Here is a 20,520-nt window from a genome sequence, read left to right as displayed (position 1 = left end):
TAAGCGTAATTAGCTTAACATCTCCCTCTATATAGAAGTAGAACAAATTTTTTGAGAAGTCCCAGGGACCCATCGGAAACTCTCACAGTTAGAATTCTGGGAAGTTTGTCAAAAATATCAAAAGGTTTTATAACACTTGAGCAACTGGAAACAATGTTCACTGTGGAGCAATGCCTAGTTATCCATTTAACCAAAGTGACAACAGAAGCTATTAAAGGCAAACATACAGAGTTAATCAGTAAAAAAACAAAAAACCCTAAATTCTCTTAAGAGAGAGATTTAAGCCTTATAGAACATAGGAAATTATTCTGACAAAACATAGAATTTCTATCTTTTAGGTAGACTTTCTCAGAAGTAAAGAGAACCCTTTTATAATCTCTTTGTCAAGAGAAGACTAAAAGTTCAAGAAAATTATCCTCTTAAGAGAGAGAAAAAACATCAAAGTCTAATTTTGCAGCAGCTTACTTCTGATATCAAAACTCACTTACTTAATTAACTTCATTTTAATCTTAGCCACCTCGACTATGCACAAAACTCTTTCCTCAGGGTTCCTCTTCCACAAACCTTCTATGACTTTCTTTGTTTTTTTTCTTTTCTTTATTTTTGCTGAGAAAGATTCACCCTGAGCTAACATCTGTGCCAATCTTCCTCTGTTTTGTATGTGGGTCCCTGACACAGCATGGCCACCAATGAGTGGTACAGGTCCATGCTCAGGAACAGAAGCCAGGTTGCCGAAGTGGAGGGTGCTGAACTTAACCACTAGGCCGTGGGGCAGGCCCATCTATGACTTTTTTTTTACATTCAGAATTTGTCCCATGTCTTCTTTCTTCCCTCCTGGTACTTTAGGACAAATTTATCTTTCTTGACAAAACAAACAAAAATAATTCCATTCCCTATACCTTCTTTACTGAAAATATGCGTCTTACTTTCCTTGAATACAAAGATGTTTTCCTTATTAATTTTTAGTAGGCTTAATCACATATATATTGATTAGAATTCTGAACCCTTACAGACCTTAATTTTTAGTGAAAAGTATGAAGTAATCAATTATAAACCTGTCTTTTACATTAGCATTCTGTGGCTTGGCAAATTGATATATACTTTTTGTAATTCTTAGAAATATACCACTTCATAGTACAATCTTTTAATAAAATGCAAGACATGTTGACTAATAGACCAAAACACCTTTTAGTTCTGTAATAAGAAGCCAAAGGTAGATAAACTTAGACACGTTTAGCAATAATACTTCAGTATTTTATTTTATTTGAAAATGACCTAGATATTCAATGAATTTTTTATCATTTAATTTGACCTAGAAAACTTCAAAGATTCACGTTACCAAAGGGGTTTTGGAATCTTAAATATGCATATGCCACAACACATAATTATTGTTAAAAAGCTTACCCAAAAACTTGTATCTTACTTACATCTATTTAGTTTATTTGTTTCCAATAGCTATTTAGATTCCCTACAAAAACTTCATGAGACTTTAGACAAAATCAGATATCATTCTAGGCTATTATTTTTGCTGACAAGTTTTGTAATAGTGATAACATGAGCTAATTGACTAACGAAGGCTGCATGTCTAGATTATATCTAATGTTGATAACTCTGAAGGTATGCCTATTTCAACCAAATCCACAAACTTAATAAGCTTTTATTTACCAAAGATTAATTTATACCATGTTAACTTGAAAGACATTTGGGTTAGTTCCTATTACATTCAGAAATAATTTATATAAGTGATTACTTTAGGCCAATTGAATAGAGCTCTTTCAGAAATTATACCATCTGTAGGTAAGATATCATACACGTATAACATACATGTAGACACACACACACAAAGACTCCACAGCTATTGTCTTTAAATTACTGCCATGAATCAAGTACAGTAATATAAAGCTCACCAGTTATGAAAGAATGATCAAATCCAAATTTTGCTTTAAGCCGTTTCTACTAACATTTGTGGAGAAGACACTCAAGATGTTAGATTTTGGGCAAGGGCACTCTATAGGCAGTTTTTCTTTCCCTGTTTCCTTTTCTTTCCTTCAGTCTTAGGAATTGGGGATGGGCTAGGTAATAGTTCCCAGAGAAGCTTTTTGACAGAAAGGAAATGGGTGGAGTCTGAACTGCCTTTAGAGTTGCATTTTCAGTTTTGCAAGGATTTCATTTCTTAAGCACTTTTAAGCAACTTTAAGTTGCTCTTCCTCAGAAATTGATTGTAACTTACATCACATAGGTCGATCTACCTGTCCAATTATATCATTGCTAATTTGCTTCTTTCCCTCTGGGTGCTTGTTTTGTTTTAACTTAGGGAAGAGGGCCTAAAAAAAAATTCCTGTCAGGCTCTGAATACAAGCTTCAAGTTTTCTTATTGTAAGTTGCTAAATCCTTTCAAATATCTTGTCGGGTTTCGGCCTGGACAAACAATAACTATACCTGGCAGTGTTGAACAGTTCCAGTAGTCTTTAGCATAGTAGTTTCCCAGACAATCTCTGAGTCTTGTTGACTATGGGAGGGGCTCATTTTGGGCCCTCCTTCAAAGGTAGATTATGGGGTGTCTGTAATAGGCTTTTCTTTTAGATATCTTTTATAACAACTTTTCTCTTTGCAACAAAACTTTCAATAAGGTTACTTTGGGATTTTGAAGTCTCTGCTTTTAAGTGCACTTTTAAATGATCTTATCTAATTGAACGTTCCTTCTAATGGCCAATGTGATCTCCTGAGGCTGGCAGCAGTTTGGTAGGACACATAGGCACAAAAAGGAGTGCAATCCATGTTTCTGTCCAACCATCTCCGACTGCAAAATGGGCTGCAACAGCATTTTTGTCCAACTTTATTTTTGGGACCCCCTTCCACTTGGCGATTATCAAGCCCAAGCCCTGGGGACACAAAACAAGCTTGGTAAGATTTTGCAGTTCTTTGTAAACATTTACAGCTTCTGGAACCTCTAGATTTTCAGCCATTATGCTGGAAGTTGGAGCACTTGACTCTTTAAAGATTGAAGATTTCTTTGTTTTTTGGTTTGAAAGCTTGATGGGAGCCCAAAGTGGCCACTGTAATTTTAAATTGTCCCTGGTTATCTTGCCAGCTGTTTACAGTTATTTCCATTTGAGGGGGCTCTTTCCAAGGTGTCCAGAACAAACAAGGTAATTTCTAAAGAGTATTAGAGTTACAGTCGCCAAGAAACTCAGTCCCAAGTTGATGCCTTGGTGGTCTCAGTTCCTCACTCTTAATTACTCTGTTGACAAGATAGACTCATTTGAACTGGCACTAGAGAGCCCATGGTTACACCATCCGGTGGTCCCTGTTCAAGTCAGTCTTTTCTACCTTTGGAGTCTGTGTCTGAGTGGTCTCGGTTCTGGATGTGCGTCCGGCATGGAAGGGGCAGGAGGGGCAGAGGGCAATGTACACAGGCACTCAGGGGACACCCGGGGACAAGGCTTCTTCAACCAATACAAGAGTACCGAACGTTGGACCTACTTACGTCAGTCCCTCGATTCAGCCCTCCCAGCAACTCAGAGAGGTTGCACTGCTGCACGTTTCCACCCCCACTGCCTCTTCTCCCCTTTCTTTGCCTCTGACCTCACACACCCCCTTTGCTCTCCTGAACGCCTTTCTGCAGAGAGAATTACTGTATCAGGAGGAGACCTAGTCCTCCAAGTCCTTTCCTTCTCCTTCTAACCCTAGAGAGGCTGACAGTGACTCAGATTTCTGAGGCGAGGGTGCTGTGTGCCGAGCCCTCTGAGGAAACCCAGGCCCTGAGAGGGTGCTGAATGTAAGTGTGTTGAATCCAGAGCGTCTTCCCACGAAGAACCTTCCTGAGGTCGGGAAGATCGAGCCCAGCGTGTTGGCAGACGAGGAGAAAGAGTTCTGACCTCTGAACCTAGAACAGAGTGGCCTGTGCCGCTCAGTGTGTGGCACCTGGACGTGGAGAGCAGAGGGAGTGAGGGGCCTGGGGCAGTGGGGCGGACAGTGATGCTTTCTTTCTGAGCAGGAGTTGGGATTTTCAAGGGCACATGGTGAGCACTTGCAAAAGCAGTCCAAAGGGCGGATAGGTAGGGAGAGATTAAAATGTTCCAGAAGGACAGTGATCAGAAGGGCAATTGGAAACTTCATGCCCGAGAGGCTGGAGGCCAGACTGAGAGCACAGCCTTCCTGATCCAGGACGCCGGACTCTTCTGATCCCAGCCTGTTTCTGTTTGGTCTCTGCAAAGCCATGTGGCTGTACCTGGCAGTCCTCGTGGGCCTGTACTACCTCCTGCGCTGGTACCGGGAGAGGCAGGTGGTGAGCAACCTCCGAGACAAGTACGTCTTCATCACGGGCTGTGACTCGGGCTTCGGGAACCAGCTGGCCAGGCAGCTGGACCTGCAAGGCTTGAGGGTGCTGGCCTCGTGTCTGACGGAGAAGGGGGCCGAGCAGCTGAGGGACCGGACGTCAGACAGGCTGCAGACGGTGATCCTGGATGTGACCAAGACAGAGAGCATCGCTGCAGCCACCCAGTGGATAAAGGAGCGCGTGGGGGACAGAGGTACCACCCAGACTTCTCGGGTCTGTTTCTCTTCTGTCTGTGAAGGGAGACTTCTTGTCTGCTGCTGGGGAAGATTCCCTAGGTATTTTCCAGGACTTGAGGTCATACTCCCTTTCTTTCCCTCACATGGCTCACCAGCCAAGCCTCTTGTCTTTCCTCTGTGCCCTCTTCCCTTCCTCGGAGCTCTGGAGGTTTGGGGAGAGCTGCCCTGATCAGAATTTGCCCTTCCAAACTCCCTGTCTGAGGTGCCCCCTCCTCTCTTGGCAGAAGTTCTGCATTTCTTGATGCTGAGTGCCCCGGGGGAGATCAGAGCCCACTTTCTGGAGGATGAGTGGAGATGGGGCACTGACCCCCAGGCTTGTGTGGGCAGCTGGGGCAGTGCTGGAGCCGGGCTCCTGTTCTCAGTACTGTACCATGTTCTTGCTGGGGACCCCTAATTCTCTCTCAGGAAGTCACTCTCACCCATTATCAGATGACGACACTGAGCTTTTAGGACTTGCTAAAGGAGGTCAAAAAACTAGCACAAGGTCACTTTCTCTCTCTCTGTCTCTTTTTAAAACTACAACTTACCCATCTTATTGTGGGGAAGGAAAGGAACATTTGTTTCTGTTATCTAAGTATAAATGTAAAACATGACCATTACGGAAAACACAGAAAAGTACAGGATCAAAACAAAACTCTCCCACTATCTACCAGCAGAGACGAGTCCTGGGAACCTTTTGACATAGATGGTATTATACTTGGCACGTAGTGTCTATCCTCTTCTTCTCATTGAAAGAAGATGAGTATTTTACAATCTAATGGGATTTTTTCAAAACCATATAGTTTAATCATTTAGAAATTCTACCCTTTTGAATAGTAGTACTTTTGAGAACAGTACTTCATGTATGATATGAAATTGTTTCCTGCATTTTATTCTCACGTTCAACATAAATCATGTCTGGGTGAATTTCTTTCTCAAATCTCTCTGTGTAACCGTGCATGTTGACTGGGTTCTTAGAAGCAGCATGTCTGCTGGGAGAATGCGTGTCCTGGAAGGGCAGCCTGTTTCTGAGCAGGGGAGGGACTCACCTGCCTGGCTCCATCTTGTGCCCTCCGTGGCCACAACTCCCCTGAATGCCTGCTCCTGCTGCCCTGAGGGCTGTTGGTGGGTAGCTCTTTAGTGTCTGTGCTCAGAATCGCGTCCTTGAGTTCTGCAGAGAGGTTTCCAGAAGGCTGGGTGAACTGAGGGCCGAGGGGGAGGGGTGAGGGTGGCCTCCTGTGTGGGTGGGAGGAGAGGGGGCATTTTCTGGTGCAGAGGGTGAAGTCTGTGCATGGAGGGTGGGGGTGAGACAGCCTTGCCTCCCCCCATGGGCTGCCCCTTGGAATTGATCTCCCAGGTCCTACAGGACTCTTGCTCACTATTGCTGCAGGTGTTTCAAGGTCAGTCCCTGAGGTCACCTCCTGCCTGTTCTCACCTTCCCCCGACCTGGGGTTTCAGGTCTGCTTTACCCCACCAACTTCTAGCAAGATTTTAGCATCTTCTTTTTTTTTGGTCCATTACCTTTTGCCTTTTTCTTCCTCTCTCCCCACCCTTCCTCATTCTCTTTCTGTGTGTCTCTCTACTCCCCCACAGATATTTGTTGCACACTCACGAAAGGCGCTGTCTGGGAACTCTGAAAATGTAGGTGAGCGTTTATAATGCCTGCAGGACAACATTGATGTGTGAAAACCCAAAACATTACTGTCTGTGTTCTGGACTATGGACACACTAGATACCTCAACATCACTCCCTGCCTTCATCAAATGTGGGGTGATGGCCCATTGTCCACCAGGCAGTGATTGGGCCAGGCAGAATAAATCAGGACGGAGGCACGCTTTCTGTCCTCCAACAACATATGGCATCTGCACTCCCCAAACCCTACCAAAAGCATGGTGTTATCTGTTCTACTCACTCCCCATGCAACGTCTCTCATAAAGTCCTCATGTGATTGGAAGGTGAATTGGAACCACAGCTGTGTCCTCACAATGCAGTGTTGCTCTCTCGCCCCTGCTATGTCCAGGACTGTGGGGCCTGGTGAATAACGCTGGCATCGCTGCACCCATCACACCCAGTGAGTGGCTGACCAAACAGGACTTCATGAAGATCCTCGACGTGAACCTGCTAGGGGTGATCGAGGTGACCCTGAGCCTGCTGCCCCTAGTGAGGAAGGCAAGGGGCCGAGTGGTCAATGTCTCCAGTGTCGTGGGTCGATTGTCCCTTTTTGGTGGGGGCTACTGCATTTCCAAGCATGGCGTCGAGGCTTTCTCGGACTCCCTCAGGTACTGGACTGGGTTAGAAGCCCTCCCTCAGTCCTTCTGCTTCTGTGCCTCCAGGAAAGCTTTTCAGAAACCCTTCCTTCCAGATCTTTCTCTCTTGCTTTGTGCCGGGCATTCATTGGGAAGTACTTTTTATGCTCTGGTGTTTGGATGGTCCTCAGCCCATAGAGTTTGATTCACCTGATTTCAGCCCTAGAGAAGGAGCCACAGTTGGAAAGTGTCCAAGGCAAAATAGGACCTGGGATAATGTGGCTGCAGAGGCCATGTCAATAATCCCTATGACATTCAGTTCAGGGAGCCCTTGAGTCGGGGTGGAGAATTTGAGTCAATTCAACAGACACTTATTGACATCTCTGTGAGCGCACAATAAATGTGTCTGAGGACAACAAGATTTGGTCCCTGATCTAAAAAGTCTGAAAGCTGAGAAAGGGACAAGGGATACAGAAATGTCGACATCTTCATTGTGGTGATGACCAAGTCAGCCATGTTGGCCGTGGTGCCACAGGAATCAGGGGAGGGGCCTGGAGAAGGGTCTGAGCTGAAGATGAAGAACTGATCTTGGTAACCTGGCAACCCGAGGAATAGGGTGGGAAAGCTTTCTGGATGAGGGAATGACGTCAGCCAAGCCCAGGGTTTGTAATGGTTGAGCACCTATGCTGCAGGGTCCTTTAGATGTAAAGCATAAGGCCTGGACTGGCAGGAGAGACGCCAGGCAGGCGGGCATCGGTGGGCTCGTGAAGGGACATGGGCCCTCGACAGGCTGTGGACCTTCATGCTGTTGACAGTGGAACCCCATGGAAGGGATTTCATCAGGGGAGTTACTTTGTCAGATCAGCATCTAGAGAACCCACTGGCTGCAGGGCAGAGGATGGTTCTGAAAGTGGGGGAGCTGGTACTGCAGGCAGAGAGAGGCTCCGTAGGGGACAGATGGCCAGGCAGTTGACTAGAGCAGCAGAGGGGAGAGAGAGAGTTGAGGAGGGTGGAGGAAGTAAGACGGGCAAAGTGTGGAGATGGATTGGATGTGAGGGGACAGAGGAGGAGAGAGCATTTAAGTGGTGGCTTGTATTAGAATAGGTAGGATGTGGAGCTAATAAGCAGATGCATGTCAAAAACATGGAAAAATGTACAAAGCTTATAGAGAGACTATGCCATTGTCATAATTTTTCTCCCCCTGGACGCTGCACTTTGAAACTTTAGAAGCTTTTGAGTTTATGTCACTCCAATCCTGTGTTGGGATGTATCATTTCTGTTTGTTTGTTTCTTGTGTTTTGTCTCCCAAGGCCTCTGAAGTCCTTGCCCCTCTTCCTGTCTGCCTTGCAGGAGGGAGCTCTCCCACTTTGGGGTGAAGGTGGCTATTATCGAGCCTGGTTCCTTCAAGACCAGCCTGAGCAATAATAACAGAATTTCTCAGAGCTTCCGGGAGGCATGGGATCACGCCAGCCCAGAGGTCAAGGAGATCTATGGGGAGAAATTCTCTGCATCCTGTGAGTGAGCTGTGGGCCCTGGGGAAAGAAGCAAACCTTTGTCTGGAAACCTGAGTCCATCATTAGCGCCTCCTCGGATCTCAGGTCCATGCTTTCAGTTCTGACTCAGCCACACGGTGGAGACGTTTAGCTTCATCCCATGGTCCCATGTGGTCTTCTGGTATCCTAAGGAAGAGATCCAGACTTGTTAGAGCTGGGGACCACAGGTTCATCTGAATCTCTCATTATGTTGAATAGGAAACTGAAGCCAGAGAGGGAAGACACCTCTGGACTCATGGCAAGCTGGTATTATAGCAGCTGGGTTTCAGGTGCCTAGATTTCCAGTGTTTGTAGAGATCTCCAGCTTATGCAGTGCACATACAGCCATGAGTCATTTAAAGATGAGGGTAGGTTTTGAGAAATGTGCTGTTAGGCCCCCCTTTTTTAAAAAAGATGGTCCCCAGAGCCAACATCTGTTGCCAATGTTCCTTTTTTTTGCGTCTTCTCCCCAAAGCCCCCCAGTATATACTTGTATATTCTAGTTGTAGGTCCTTCTGGCTCTGCTGTGTGGGACGCCACCTCAGCATGGCTTGATGAGCAGTGCCATGTCTGCACCCAGGATCTGAACTGGTGGAACCCTGCGCCACGGAAGCGGAGTGTGAGAACTTAACCACTCAGCCACGGGGCTGGCTGCTGTTAGATCCTTTTGTTGCCGTGCAAACATCATAGAGTCTACTTACGCAAACCTAAATAGCATAGCCTACCACACAGCCAGGCTATATGGGACTAATCTTATGAGAGCATTGTCGTAGATAAGAAGGCAGTTAAGCAGAGCATGACTGTATTCCCAGGATACAGTGAGAGAGGGCTTAGCGTGGAGAATGTTCCTGGGGTAAGAGTTGGGACACGCTCTAATGATTCCCTGAATTCCATTTGGAGCGCGATTTGGGGGAGCCCCGGAAGTTTTACAATCTTTTCTGTTAAATTGATCCCAAAGCAGGGTTATTGGGAAGTGAAAATATATTTGGATGGTGTCTCCTTCTTGACAGTCATAAAATCAACTAAAATCTTGGCGCCAAAGTGGTCTCAGGCTGTGTCCTTGGTGACAGACTGCATGGAACATGCCCTGACCGCCTGCCACCCCCGCACCCGATACTCAGCTGGCTGGGATGCCAAGCTCTTCTACCTCCCCATGAGCTACATGCCCTCCTTCTTGGTGGACGCCATCTTCTACTGGAGCTTCCCAAGGCCCGCCAAGGGCCTGTAGCCCAAGCCTGGGGTGCTGGTATGGTGAAGCTGAGCTCAGTGTGAGGGAGGGATACACAGGGGGAGGGAAATAGAGTGGGGAGAGGGGCTCTCATGTCACTAGGGGAACACATTTCAGCCCGCTCCCTCCCTCCTCCCCAGTCTTCTCCTGGGACATTACTCAAGAATCTGGGGGTATAAGGAGGAAAGAACCAAATTGTATAGCTGAGGAACTGGGACCCATTGCACACGTTATCATCTGATCCTTAAGAGGCCTCTCAAGGCTCTGAGCCTCAGGGCTCTTCTGCCACCCTCAGGATCCACACTTTACAGAGATTGTGAGCAGCTGGGGGACACTCAGCCTCACCTGAGCCTGCTCTGACTATGTCCTCCTCGTCAGTTGTGCCTTGGCCCTGGCATGTCTTCCGCTCCCACAGGATGGAAAGGCCTGAAGAAGGTGAAGTCTCTTCTCCACTGAAGACATCTGTGGACAGAGGTGGAGGTGTGGAGGGTGACCAACAGCCTGACCCCTCAGCCTCAGGTCCAAGTCAGCAGACCTTGCTGGAAGGTGGTGTGCTCAATAGGGTTCCTGACAGAGGACACAGAAATCAACTTTTGATTTGTCTGGAAAGCATGGATTTCCATTCCTTATCTTTGCTTTAAAATAAAAGTTGAAAAGTTTACCTTGGCCCAGTGATTGGAAGCGTGACCTTGGGGAGCGGTGGGGTGTGCGTCTGTGAGAGAAAGAGTGAGGTGATTTCACAGAGGTCAAGGGATGAGTGGGATGAGCTGAGGAGGCATTGGACAGAGAAGTTAGGTGACTCCCTCCCTTCCACACAACTAAGGGGCTGAAGTTTCCCTTCCCAGATTTATCAAGTATCATAGAGTCAGAGGATTAGACATGAGGATGGACAAAGAAGGAGAGGTGGCTCAGGCACTGGCAGACCCTTCCCTGGGGACACCAAGCCTCTCTCCTCACCAGCACCCTGTCTCCATGTCTCCCTCTCTGTCCTCTCCTTTAGAGTCACCACCCTCCATCCCCTGCCATCACCAGGTTTCTCAGCCAGGATCCCCTCCCCACGCTCTCCAGAGGGGGAGAGGAAGAGTCCCTTCTGAACCCAAGTCTTTCCTTTTCTGCCAACGTTTGTTGAGCCCCTACTGTGCGCTGGGTAGAAATTCCCCTAACGAACATGTACTTCCTGAGGCCCGGCCTCTCTCTGTCTCCACTGTTCCGATGATGTTCTGAGAAGGGACTCCACAGGGGAGGCATTTGCAGAAAGTGATACAGCTTCCTGGGCTGAGCACAGATTGGAGTTGGCAGGGACCTTGCCAGGTGTCTTAGTTTTTCTCCTTTAGAGTAACATTGACGATATGGAGTCCTCCCGGGTCCCTGAAGTTGTAGAACCATGTCAGCATTCTTCATGAAAACAAAAGTGAGCTCCCAGGTGGCAGGGCCCTTCATTCTCAAACCTGTAGTGAACACTTGGTGTCGGACAAGAGACTGCTGAGGACACAACGATGACGGGGAGGATCCTCAAGGATCTGCAAGTCCTCCAAAGTTCTGGTGTCCACTCAAGGTCAGTCCATGTCCCCCGGGCCAACTGAAAGCAAGAGTGTGATGCTTGATCTCAAGTCTCCAGATTTTCATAAGACTGTGCACACACACACACATCCCTTAACACCAAACAAACTGAAATAAAATAAAAGATGATTCACTTTATAGCCTTGAGGGTATGTGTTTAGGAGGTTTGGATTCACCCCTAGCAGTTGTCTGCGCAGTGTCATAGAACTGTGAGCTTACAAACCCCTGCCCCTCCTTGTTGGGCTGTATGTGGGGGACCATCTGGGTGCCATGGCCACAAGTGTGAAGTGGGATTCAAAGGTGCGAACCTAGACACGGCGGCACACCAATGGCTTTGAATAAAATTCCAACGCAAACCAGTCCAAGTCTTAAACGTAGACCATTAGCATCACCTCATCCTCCTCCTTCTAGGCTTCTTTCCATGGAGAGGGAGGCAGGTCCAGTCTGATGGAACTGTGCAGGGCCTGGCCCCATGCCATGACAGTCCTCGGGGTTGTCCCAAGGAAGCTGCCCTCACTCCTTTTTCCCTTTGCTGTCCTGGCCTTTTCTGAGGAGTACAGTGTCAGTGACCCCCCCACTTACAAATCCCATCCCCTCCAGGTGACAGATGCTTGGCACCTGAAGATAGGGGTGTGTTTCTGCATTTCTGGGACCCACTCCAGGTAATGGGGCTGCATACCTGTAGGGCTGGAAACAAACTTGCAGAATTAACTCTCACTCCCTGCCCTTTCCATGCTCCCCTTTCCTTTAGCTACACTTCCTCTTCTTCTGAAGACCCATACTGGGAGGAGAAGAGGGAGGGAGTAGGTGGGCGGAGGACACTCAGACTCTTGACAAAGGTCCCGGCTGAGACTCTGCAGGGTGCCACCAGGGGGCGCAGCTTCCTTTCTCGTGCACGGAGGCTCACTGGTGCTGTCCTTTGACCTGGCGCTGCTGCCCCTCCCCAGGGCCTCGGAGAGGATCTCTGTGTCAGGAGGTGTTAAGTGAGATCTCAGTGCAGAGATTGACGGCAGTGGCTCTGCATCCCGTGGGACCTTTCGAAGGATTTCTCGTTCTGGCCCCTGCAACTCCAGGGTGAGTGAGTGTCCCCCCCCAAGCTCCTGTTTTCTCCGCTCTCTCTGAAACTTCCTGTTTGTTCCCATCTGGAATGACCTCAAACTCCTTCATGACCCTAACACCAGGGCTGCTATCCCTCTCAGGATTCATGAGAGTGACGTAGCAGGCGTGAGGGCTGACAAATGTCTCTGCTGCATGGCCTCTTGGGAATTTATGGTTGAAGGAATTTCTGGTCACTGACAAAATGTCCCCAGTTCCTCCCCAGAAACCATGACCTTCTCCCTTGTCAGGGTTTGGTGTCCTGTAAGAATTTGTGCGTCTCCTTGGCCCCGTGAGGGTTTCCCGGGCTCCTTCCTTCCTCCTGGCCTGCTTCCTCCCCCAGCCTTCAGGAAGCCCTTGTCGGAAGGTGCAGTCACCCAGGAAGCAGGGACAGGCTGGTTTCGGCAGGACCAGCCTCTGTCAGGCTGCTGCTGCCTCCCACCTTGAGGGACAGGCTCCCACAGGCCTACAGGTGGATCCCTGCATAGAAAGGTTACAACTGAACGTGAATTTGTGCCCTTGTCTGTCTTTCTTGCCTGCTTGGGTGGGTCTGGGGCCATTTGAGCCTCTGGTTTCTGAGGGGCAGCCTCTCCTTTGCCCTCCCAGGGCCTCTCCTCTTTCCTACTTACCAGTCAGAGCTGTGACAAATGTGGACGGTGAGGGAGACGCCCAGAGCAGTGACACTGGCTCCTGTCCCTGCCCCACTCACCAACTCCGTTTCCCATGCTGTGCCATCCCCTTTTATGAAATGGTGTCCTCCACCTCAGCACGAAGCCCCTCCAGCGAGAGCTGTTGTGAACCCCATTTCTAGTCCTTTCTTTAGTCTCCTGAGGGGGCAGCTCCCTCCTCCTCTCCATCATCCTCTGAGACCAATGGAACTAATACCCATTCAATTATTGGCGTTCACATCCCTGCCTGCTGGGTGAGGTTTGGGGCACTGTGTGCATTTGTCCCTGTTCGAGTCAGTCTTTTCTGCCTATGGAGTCTGTGTCTGAGTGGTCTGGGCTCTGGATGAGCTTCCTGGTGGGAGGGACACGGTCAGAGGGCAATGTAACCAGGGACCCAGGGGCACCTGGGGACAGGACCACTTCACTGAATAAATGAGAGCTGACTGTTAGACCCACTTATGTCACTGCCTCGATTCAGCCCTCCCAGCATCTCGGAGAAGCCGCACAGCTGCGCATGTCCACCCCCACTGCCTCTTCTCCCCTTTCTTTGCCTCTGACCTCACACACCACCTTTTCCTTCTCCTTCTAACCCTAGAGAGGCTGACAGTGACTCAGATTTCTGAGGCGAGGGTGCTGTGTGCCGAGCCCTCTGAGGAAACCCAGGCCCTGAGAGGGTGCTGAATGTAAGTGTGTTAAATCCAGAGCGTCTTCCCACGAAGAACCTTCCTGAGGTCGGGAAGATCGAGCCCAGCATGTTGGCAGACGAGGAGAAAGAGTTCTGACCTCTGAACCTAGAACGGAGTGGCCTGTGCCGCTCAGTGTGTGGCACCTGGACGCAGAGAGCAGAGGGAGTGAGGGGCCTGGGGCAGTGGGGCGGACAGTGATGCTTTCTTTCTGCGCAGGAGTTGGGATTTTCAAGGGTCACATCGTCAGCACTTGCAAAAGCAGTCCAAAGGGCAGATAGGTATGGAGAGAATAGAATGTTCCAGAAGGACAGTGATCAGAAGGGCAATTGGAAACTTCATGCCAGTGAGCCCGGAGGCCACACTGCCAGCACAGCCTCCTGATCGAGAAGGCCTACTCTTCTGATCACAACCTGTCTCTGTCTGTCCCCTGCAAAGCCATGTGGCTGTACCTGGCAGTCCTCGTGGGCCTGTACTACCTCCTGCGCTGGTACCGGGAGAGGCAGGTGGTGAGCAACCTCCGAGACAAGTACGTCTTCATCACGGGCTGTGACTCGGGCTTCGGGAACCAGCTGGCCAGGCAGCTGGACCTGCGAGGCTTGAGGGTGCTGGCTGCGTGTCTGACGGAGAAGGGGGCCGAGCAGCTGAAGGACCGGACATCAGACAGGCTGCAGACGGTGATCCTGGATGTGACCAAGACAGAGAGCATCGCTGCAGCCACCCAGTGGGTGAAGGAGCGCACAGGGGACAGAGGTACCACCCAGATTTGTCGGGTCTGTTTCTCTTCTGTCTGTGAAGGGAGACTTCTTGTCTGCTGCTGGGAAAGATTCCCGACGTGTTTTCCAGGACTTGAGGTCATACTCCCTTTCTTTTCCTCACGTGGCTCACCAGCCAAGCCTCTTGTCTTTCCTCTGTGCCCTCTTCCCTTCCTCGGAGCTCTGGAGGTTTGGGGAGAGCTGCCCTGATGAGAATTTGCCCTTCCAGACTCCCTGTCTGAGGTACCCCCTCCTCTCTTGGCAGAAGTTCTGCATTTCTTGATGCTGAGCGCCCCGGGGGAGATCAGAACCCACTTTCTGGAGGATGAGTGGAGATGGGGCACTGACCCCCAGGCTTGTGTGGGCGGCTGGGGCAGTGCTGGAGCCGGGCTCCTGTTCTCAGCACTGTACCATGTTCTTGCTGGGGACCCATAATCCTCCCCCAGGGAGTCACTGTCACACCCATATCAGATGATGACACTGAGCTTTCAGGATTTGCTAAAGGAGGTAAAAAATGCTACTATGGGGTCACTTCACTCTGTCTCTCTCTTTCTCTCTGTCTCTCCTTCTTAAACTAAAATTGCCGCTTATTATGGGGGAGTAAGAGAACATTAATTTCTTTCTTCTAAGTATAAATGTAAATCATGATAATTGTGAAAAACACAGAAAAGTACGAGATCAAAATGAAACTCACCCACAATCCACCACCAGAGACAAGTCCTGGGAACCTTTTGACATAGACGGTATTAAATTGTCATGAAGTGTATCCAATTCTTTTCATTGAAAGAAGATGAGCATACTATAGCATAATGGAAATTTCTTCAAAAACTTAATTTTGGCGGGCTGGCCCAGTGGCGCAGCAGTTAAATTCGCATGTTCCGCTTCTTGCTGGCCCGAGGTTTGTCAGTTTGGATCCCTGTTGGGGACATGGCACCGCTTGGCAAAAGCCATGCTGTGGTAGGAGTCCCACATATAAAGTAGAGGAAGATGGGCATGGATGTTAGCTCAGGGCCAGTCTTCCTCAGTAAAAAGAGGAGGATTGGCAGTAGTTAGCTCAGGGCTAATCTTCCTCAAAAACAAACAAACAAACAAAACACCAAACTTAATTTTGAAGGGTTGAGAATATTTTATCTTTTTGCATAGCATTACTTACTAATGCCATTCCTCATGTAACATATGAATTTTCTCCCAACATTTATTCATCACGTTCAACATACCTCATGTCTTGGTGAACTTCTTTACCCAAATCTCTCTGTGTAACCGTGCATATTGACTGGGTTCTTAGAAGCACCATGTCTGCTGGGAGAATGTGAGCCCTGGAAGGGCAGCCTGTTTCTGAGCAGGAGAGGGACTCAACTCTCTGGGTCCATCCTGTGCCCCCCGCAGCCCCAACTCCCCTGAATGCCTGCTCCTGCTGCCCCGAGGGCTGTTGGTGGGTAGCTCTTCAGTTTCTGTCCCCAGAATCGCATCCTTGAGTCCTGCAGGGAGGTTTCCAGGAGGCTGGGTGAACTGAGGGCCGAGGGGGAGGGTCGAGGGTGGCCTCCTGTGCGGGTGGGAGGAGAGGGGGCATTTTCTGGTGCAGAGGGTGAAGTCTGTGCATGGAGGGTGGGGGTGAGACAGCCTTGCCTCCCCCCATGGGCTGCCCCTTGGAATTGAAGCCCCAGATCCTATAGAAACGATGATCATTCTTGCTGCAGGTGTTTCAATGCTGGTCACTGAGATCTCCCCCTGCCTGTTCTCAAATTTCCCCCACCTGGGGTTTCAGGTCTGCTTTACCCAACCAAGCTCTACCCAGATTTTAGCTGTGTTTTCTTTTCTTTTTCTGTATTATCCTCTGTCTTTTTCTTCTTCTCTTCCCCTCCATTCCTCGTTTTCTGTCTGTGTGTGTCTCCTTCCCCCACAGATATTTGTTGCACCCTCACTAAAGAAGCTGTCCAGGAAATCTGAAAATGTAGGTGAACATTTATAGAGTCTGTAGGACAAGATTGATGTGAGAAAAACGAAACCATCACTGTCCATATTCCAGTCTATTTAAATGCTAAATTCCTCAACCTCCTTCCCCGACTTCATCAAATGTGGGGTGATGGCCCATTGTGTACCATGCCGTGACCAGATCATGAAAAATAAACTACTTTCTGTCCTCCAACACCTTAGAGGGTATGCACCCCAAACCTTGAAGGCAATGTGTTGTTATCTGTTTCACCCACTCCCCATGCAACTTCTTTTCGAATGTCTTCACTTGATCGGAAGGTGAATTGGAACCACAGCTGTGTCTTCACTCATGGGCATAATGCAGTCTTGCTTTCTTGTCCCCACTGTGCCCAGGACTGTGGGGCCTGGTGAATAACGCCGGCATTGCCGTGCCTGTGGCACCCAATGAGTGGCTGACCAAACAGGACTTCATGAAGATCCTCAACGTGAACCTGCTGGGGGTGATCGAGGTGACCCTGAGCCTGCTGCCCCTAGTGAGGAAGGCGCGGGGCCGTGTGGTCAACGTCTCCAGCGTCATGGGCCGGGTGTGCCTTTTTGGTGGGGGCTACTGTATCTCCAAGTATGGCGTCGAGGCCTTCTCAGATTCCCTCAGGTACTGGACTGAGACAAAGGCCCTCCCTCTCTCCTCCTACTTCTGTGCTTTCAAGAAAGCCTTTCAGAAACTCTTTCTTCCAGAACATTCTCTCTTGCTTTATGCAGGTCTTTCTTTTGGAAGCACCTTTTTATCTCTTGGGTGTCATGTGGGGTCCCAGGCCTATCAAGTTTAATCCACCCTATCCTTGCCCTGGAGGAGGGCCCCCATCAGAAAGCATCTGAGGCAGAATTGATATCAATATAATTTGGCTGTGGAGCCCAACCATATACACATCTTATGGTGTGAGGTCTTACAGCCTTGTTGGCAGTGGATCCCCATGACACAATTTAATCAGGGGAGCTACTTCATCAAATCAGTGGGAGAGATTCCACTGGCTGCAGAGCAGAGGATGGCTCTGAATGTGGGGGAGCTGCGACCTAATAGAGATCCTTTTTACAGGACAGATGGTCAGGGAGTTGACTAGAGCAGGAGAGGGGAGAGACGATTGAGGTGTGTGGGAAACATAAATGGGCAAAGCCTCATGATGGGTTGAACTTGGGGGAACTCGAGGAGAGAACATGTAAGTGGTGCCTTGCACCACCTGCAGCAGAAGTGGTGGGATTTAGAGCTAATAAGCATGTGTATGGAAAATGTTTGGAAAAATATTCAAATTCTATACAGAGGCAATACAATCATCATAAGTTTTCTCCCCCTGGCTACTGCACTTTTCAACTCCCCAGACTTTCGAGCTCATCCCACCACAATCCTATGTTGGTGTGTTACTGTTTTTTCACATGTTTTTGTGTTTTATTTTGCAAGACCTCTGATGTCCTTGCCCCTCTGCCTGTCTGCCTTGCAGGAGGGAGCTCTCCCACTTTGGGGTGAAGGTAGCTATAATCGAGCCAGGTTTCTTCAAGACCACTGTGACCAGTACCAAGGTGCATTCTCAGGAATTCCAAGAGGCATGGGACCGGGCCAGCCCAGAGATCAAGGAGATCTATGGGGAGAAGTACCTGGCATCCTGTGAGTGAGTTGTGGACACTGGGGAGATAAGCAAACCTTTGTTTTGAAGCCTGAGTCCACCATTAGTGCCTCCTCAGATCTCAGGTCCATCATCTATGTCCATTCACAGTGGGGACATTTAGCTCCATCCTCATAATCCCGTGTGGTCAACTGGTAACCTAGGGAAAGGACACAGGCTTGTTATACCTGGGGACCACTGTCTCATGTGAACCCCTTGTTAAGTAGAGGCAGAAACTGAAGCCAGCGAGGGAAGACACCCCTGGGCTCATGGCACACTGCTGTTAGAGCAGCTGGTTTTCAGGTGCTTGGATTTCTTGTGGTTGTAGAGACTTCTAGTTTATGTAGTCCAGATATTCCCAGGAATAGAGCCAGAGGAATCTCAGTGTGGAACGTTTGTACCTGGGGTAGAATCAGGGCTCTTCCTGGGGAATTTGGGTGGATTTGATTTGGGGGGGGGGTCCAGGAATTCTTAAAAACTTCACTCCATAAGTTGATCCCAAAGTGGGAGTGGTTGGATGTGGGAATACATTTGGATCTTTCTTATTCTGGACAGGCATGAAATCAATTAAATTGTTGAAGAAAAGTTACACGGAAGATCTTTCCTTGGTGACAGACTGCATGGAACATGCCCTGACCGCCTGCCACCCCCGCACCCGATACTCAGCTGGCTGGGATGCCAAGCTCTTCTACCTCCCCATGAGCTACATGCCCGCCTTCTTGGTGGATGCCATGATCGACTGGCGCTCCCCAAAGCCTGCCAAGGGCATGTAGCCCAATACTTGGGTGCACAGTATGGTGGACTTGGGTACTATGTGAGGGAGGGATGCATCAGGGGGAGGGAAATAGAGTGAAGAGAGGGGTTCTCATGTCACCAGGGACACCCATCTCACCTCCCTCTCTACCTCCTCCCCAGTCTTCTCCTGGGGCATTACTCAGTACTCTGGGGATGTTAGGAGGAAGGAACCAAATTTGACACCTGAGGAACTGGGACCCAATAGCACATATGTATGTCCTCTTGCTTGAGTGGCCTCTCAAGGCTCAGAGCCTCATGACTTTCCTGCTACCCCGAGGAATCCACACTTTTGGGGAGTGTGAGCAGTTGGGAGACACTCAGCCCCTCCTGAACCTGCTCTGCCTCTGTCCTCCTCCCCAGTTGTGCTTTGGTCCTGGTCTGTCTCTCCCTCCCACGGGATGGAAAGGACCTGGAAGAAGTGAAGTCTCCTCTCCACTGAAGACATCTGTGGACAGAGGTGGAGGTGTGGAGCGTGACACCAGCCTGACCAATCAGCCTCAGGTGCCAACTCACTAGGGAGGCCTGCCATGTGAGCTTATGACCATTCCTACCCCTGAGAGGTAGAGCCTCTATGGGTCCATTGGAAATCAATAGGCACGGTAAATGAAGAGCTGCGTGTGAAGATGCCTTAATCTATTGTTCTAAATGTGAAACAGATCTTTATTGTCCAAAGAAATGCCTGAAGGCTTCTAGTTCCCTTTATTTGAATGTAATATTTTAGCCAATTTTCCAAAATTGCTAACATATTCCAACTTAATCTAAAGTTGCTTGGCCCCATGGCCGAGTAGTTAAGTTCACGTGCTCTGCTGCAGGCGGCCCAGTGTTTCGTTGGTTCGAATCCTGGGCGCGGACATGGCATTGCTCATCAAACCACGCTGAGGCAGCGTCCCACGTGCCACAACTAGAAGGACCCACAACGAAGAATATACAACTATGTACTGGGGGGCTTTGAGGAGAAAAAGGAAAAAAAAAGTTGCAATAGAACCAGCATGAAAACAGTTTTTGGTATTTTATTTATTTTTATTTTTTAGTATTTTTGTTCCTCATCTTTATAATCAAGACTCACTGCTTCTTATCATCAGTATTTATTGAGCACTTACTGTGTACCAGGCACAAACACACGCACAAATCGTTTTTCCTTCTCTAGAGGAACGTATATCCTAAAAGAACAAAAAATACACCTCTCTTAATATGTCACCACATATATATCACTTATTGGTGTTTACTGAGGAAATATTCTGTAGGGTGGTTTTTTAAATAATTTAGCCTCATCATGTTTTAGAGAATCGAAGAAGAAGAAAGATTTAAAGGTAGTCAATGAGAGACCATTCAGGACAGGTGGATGTGGTAGGCAGGATAATCGCCCTTCAAAGATGTCCATGTCCTAATTTCTGGAACCTGTGAATTTATTGCCTTACCTGGCAAAGGAGAATTAAAATTGGATATGCAATTAAGATTGCTTGATGTGAACCTGATGGGGGTGATCCAGGTGACCCTGAGCCTGCTGCCCCTAGTGAGGAAGGCAAGGGGCTGCGTGGTCAATGTCTCCAGCGTCTTGGGCTGGATGACCCTTTTTGGTGGGAGCTACTGCATCTCCAAGTATGGCGTCAAGCATTTCTCGAACTCTCTCAGGTATTAGACTGGGACAGAGGCCCTCCTTCAGTCCTCCTCCTTCTGTGCTTCCAGGAAAGCCTTTTCAGAGGCCCTTCCTTCCAGATCCCTCTCTCTTGCTTTGTGCCAGGCATTCACTGGGAAGCACTTTTTAATGTTCTGGGTGTTGAGAACAGTTTGATTGAACCTATCCCTCCCCTGGAATT

The 20,520-nt window shown here is 48.7% G+C and overlaps 2 protein-coding genes across 8 annotated transcripts; both read left to right on the top strand.

The window, feature by feature from the left end:
• Positions 1-3,487: 3,487 nt before the first annotated feature.
• Positions 3,488-10,221, top strand: LOC139083621 (retinol dehydrogenase 16-like). 4 transcript variants are annotated; one of them, XR_011540494.1, is made up of 6 exons: positions 3,521-4,532; positions 6,575-6,833; positions 8,151-8,314; positions 8,836-8,951; positions 9,343-9,578; positions 9,976-10,221. XR_011540494.1 is itself a non-coding variant. In XM_070621754.1 (5 exons), exons 1-4 carry the CDS (start codon positions 4,220-4,222, stop codon positions 9,558-9,560), a joined length of 954 nt encoding a protein of 317 aa, XP_070477855.1. In that variant the 5' UTR covers positions 3,488-4,219; the 3' UTR covers positions 9,561-9,578; positions 9,976-10,221. The 4 variants fall into 4 exon arrangements, 3 of the variants coding, with proteins under 3 accessions (XP_070477855.1, XP_070477856.1, XP_070477857.1); XM_070621754.1 differs by lacking the exon at positions 8,836-8,951 and having other exon boundaries at positions 3,488-4,532; XM_070621755.1 differs by lacking the exon at positions 9,343-9,578 and having other exon boundaries at positions 3,488-4,532.
• Positions 10,222-11,996: 1,775 nt separating this feature from the next.
• LOC103567727 (retinol dehydrogenase 16-like) lies at positions 11,997-20,157 on the top strand. 4 transcript variants are annotated; one of them, XM_070621752.1, is made up of 7 exons: positions 12,063-12,194; positions 13,479-13,566; positions 14,005-14,319; positions 16,647-16,905; positions 17,747-17,910; positions 18,464-18,673; positions 19,064-20,157. In XM_070621752.1, the coding sequence occupies exons 3-7, from the start codon at positions 14,007-14,009 to the stop codon at positions 19,123-19,125; spliced, it is 1,008 nt and encodes a 335-aa protein (XP_070477853.1). In that variant the 5' UTR covers positions 12,063-12,194; positions 13,479-13,566; positions 14,005-14,006; the 3' UTR covers positions 19,126-20,157. The 4 variants fall into 4 exon arrangements, with proteins under 4 accessions (XP_070477852.1, XP_070477853.1, XP_070477851.1 ...); XM_070621751.1 differs by lacking the exon at positions 13,479-13,566 and having other exon boundaries at positions 11,997-12,194; XM_070621750.1 differs by lacking the exons at positions 12,063-12,194; positions 13,479-13,566 and having other exon boundaries at positions 13,701-14,319.
• The last annotated feature ends 363 nt before the right edge of the window (positions 20,158-20,520 follow it).

The sequence above is a fragment of the Equus przewalskii genome, chromosome 5, assembly GCF_037783145.1.
Source record: "Equus przewalskii isolate Varuska chromosome 5, EquPr2, whole genome shotgun sequence".
Lineage (NCBI taxonomy): Eukaryota > Metazoa > Chordata > Mammalia > Perissodactyla > Equidae > Equus > Equus przewalskii.
Note: the sequence above shows the minus strand (reverse complement) of the source record. Positions and strands in the feature narration are given on the sequence as shown.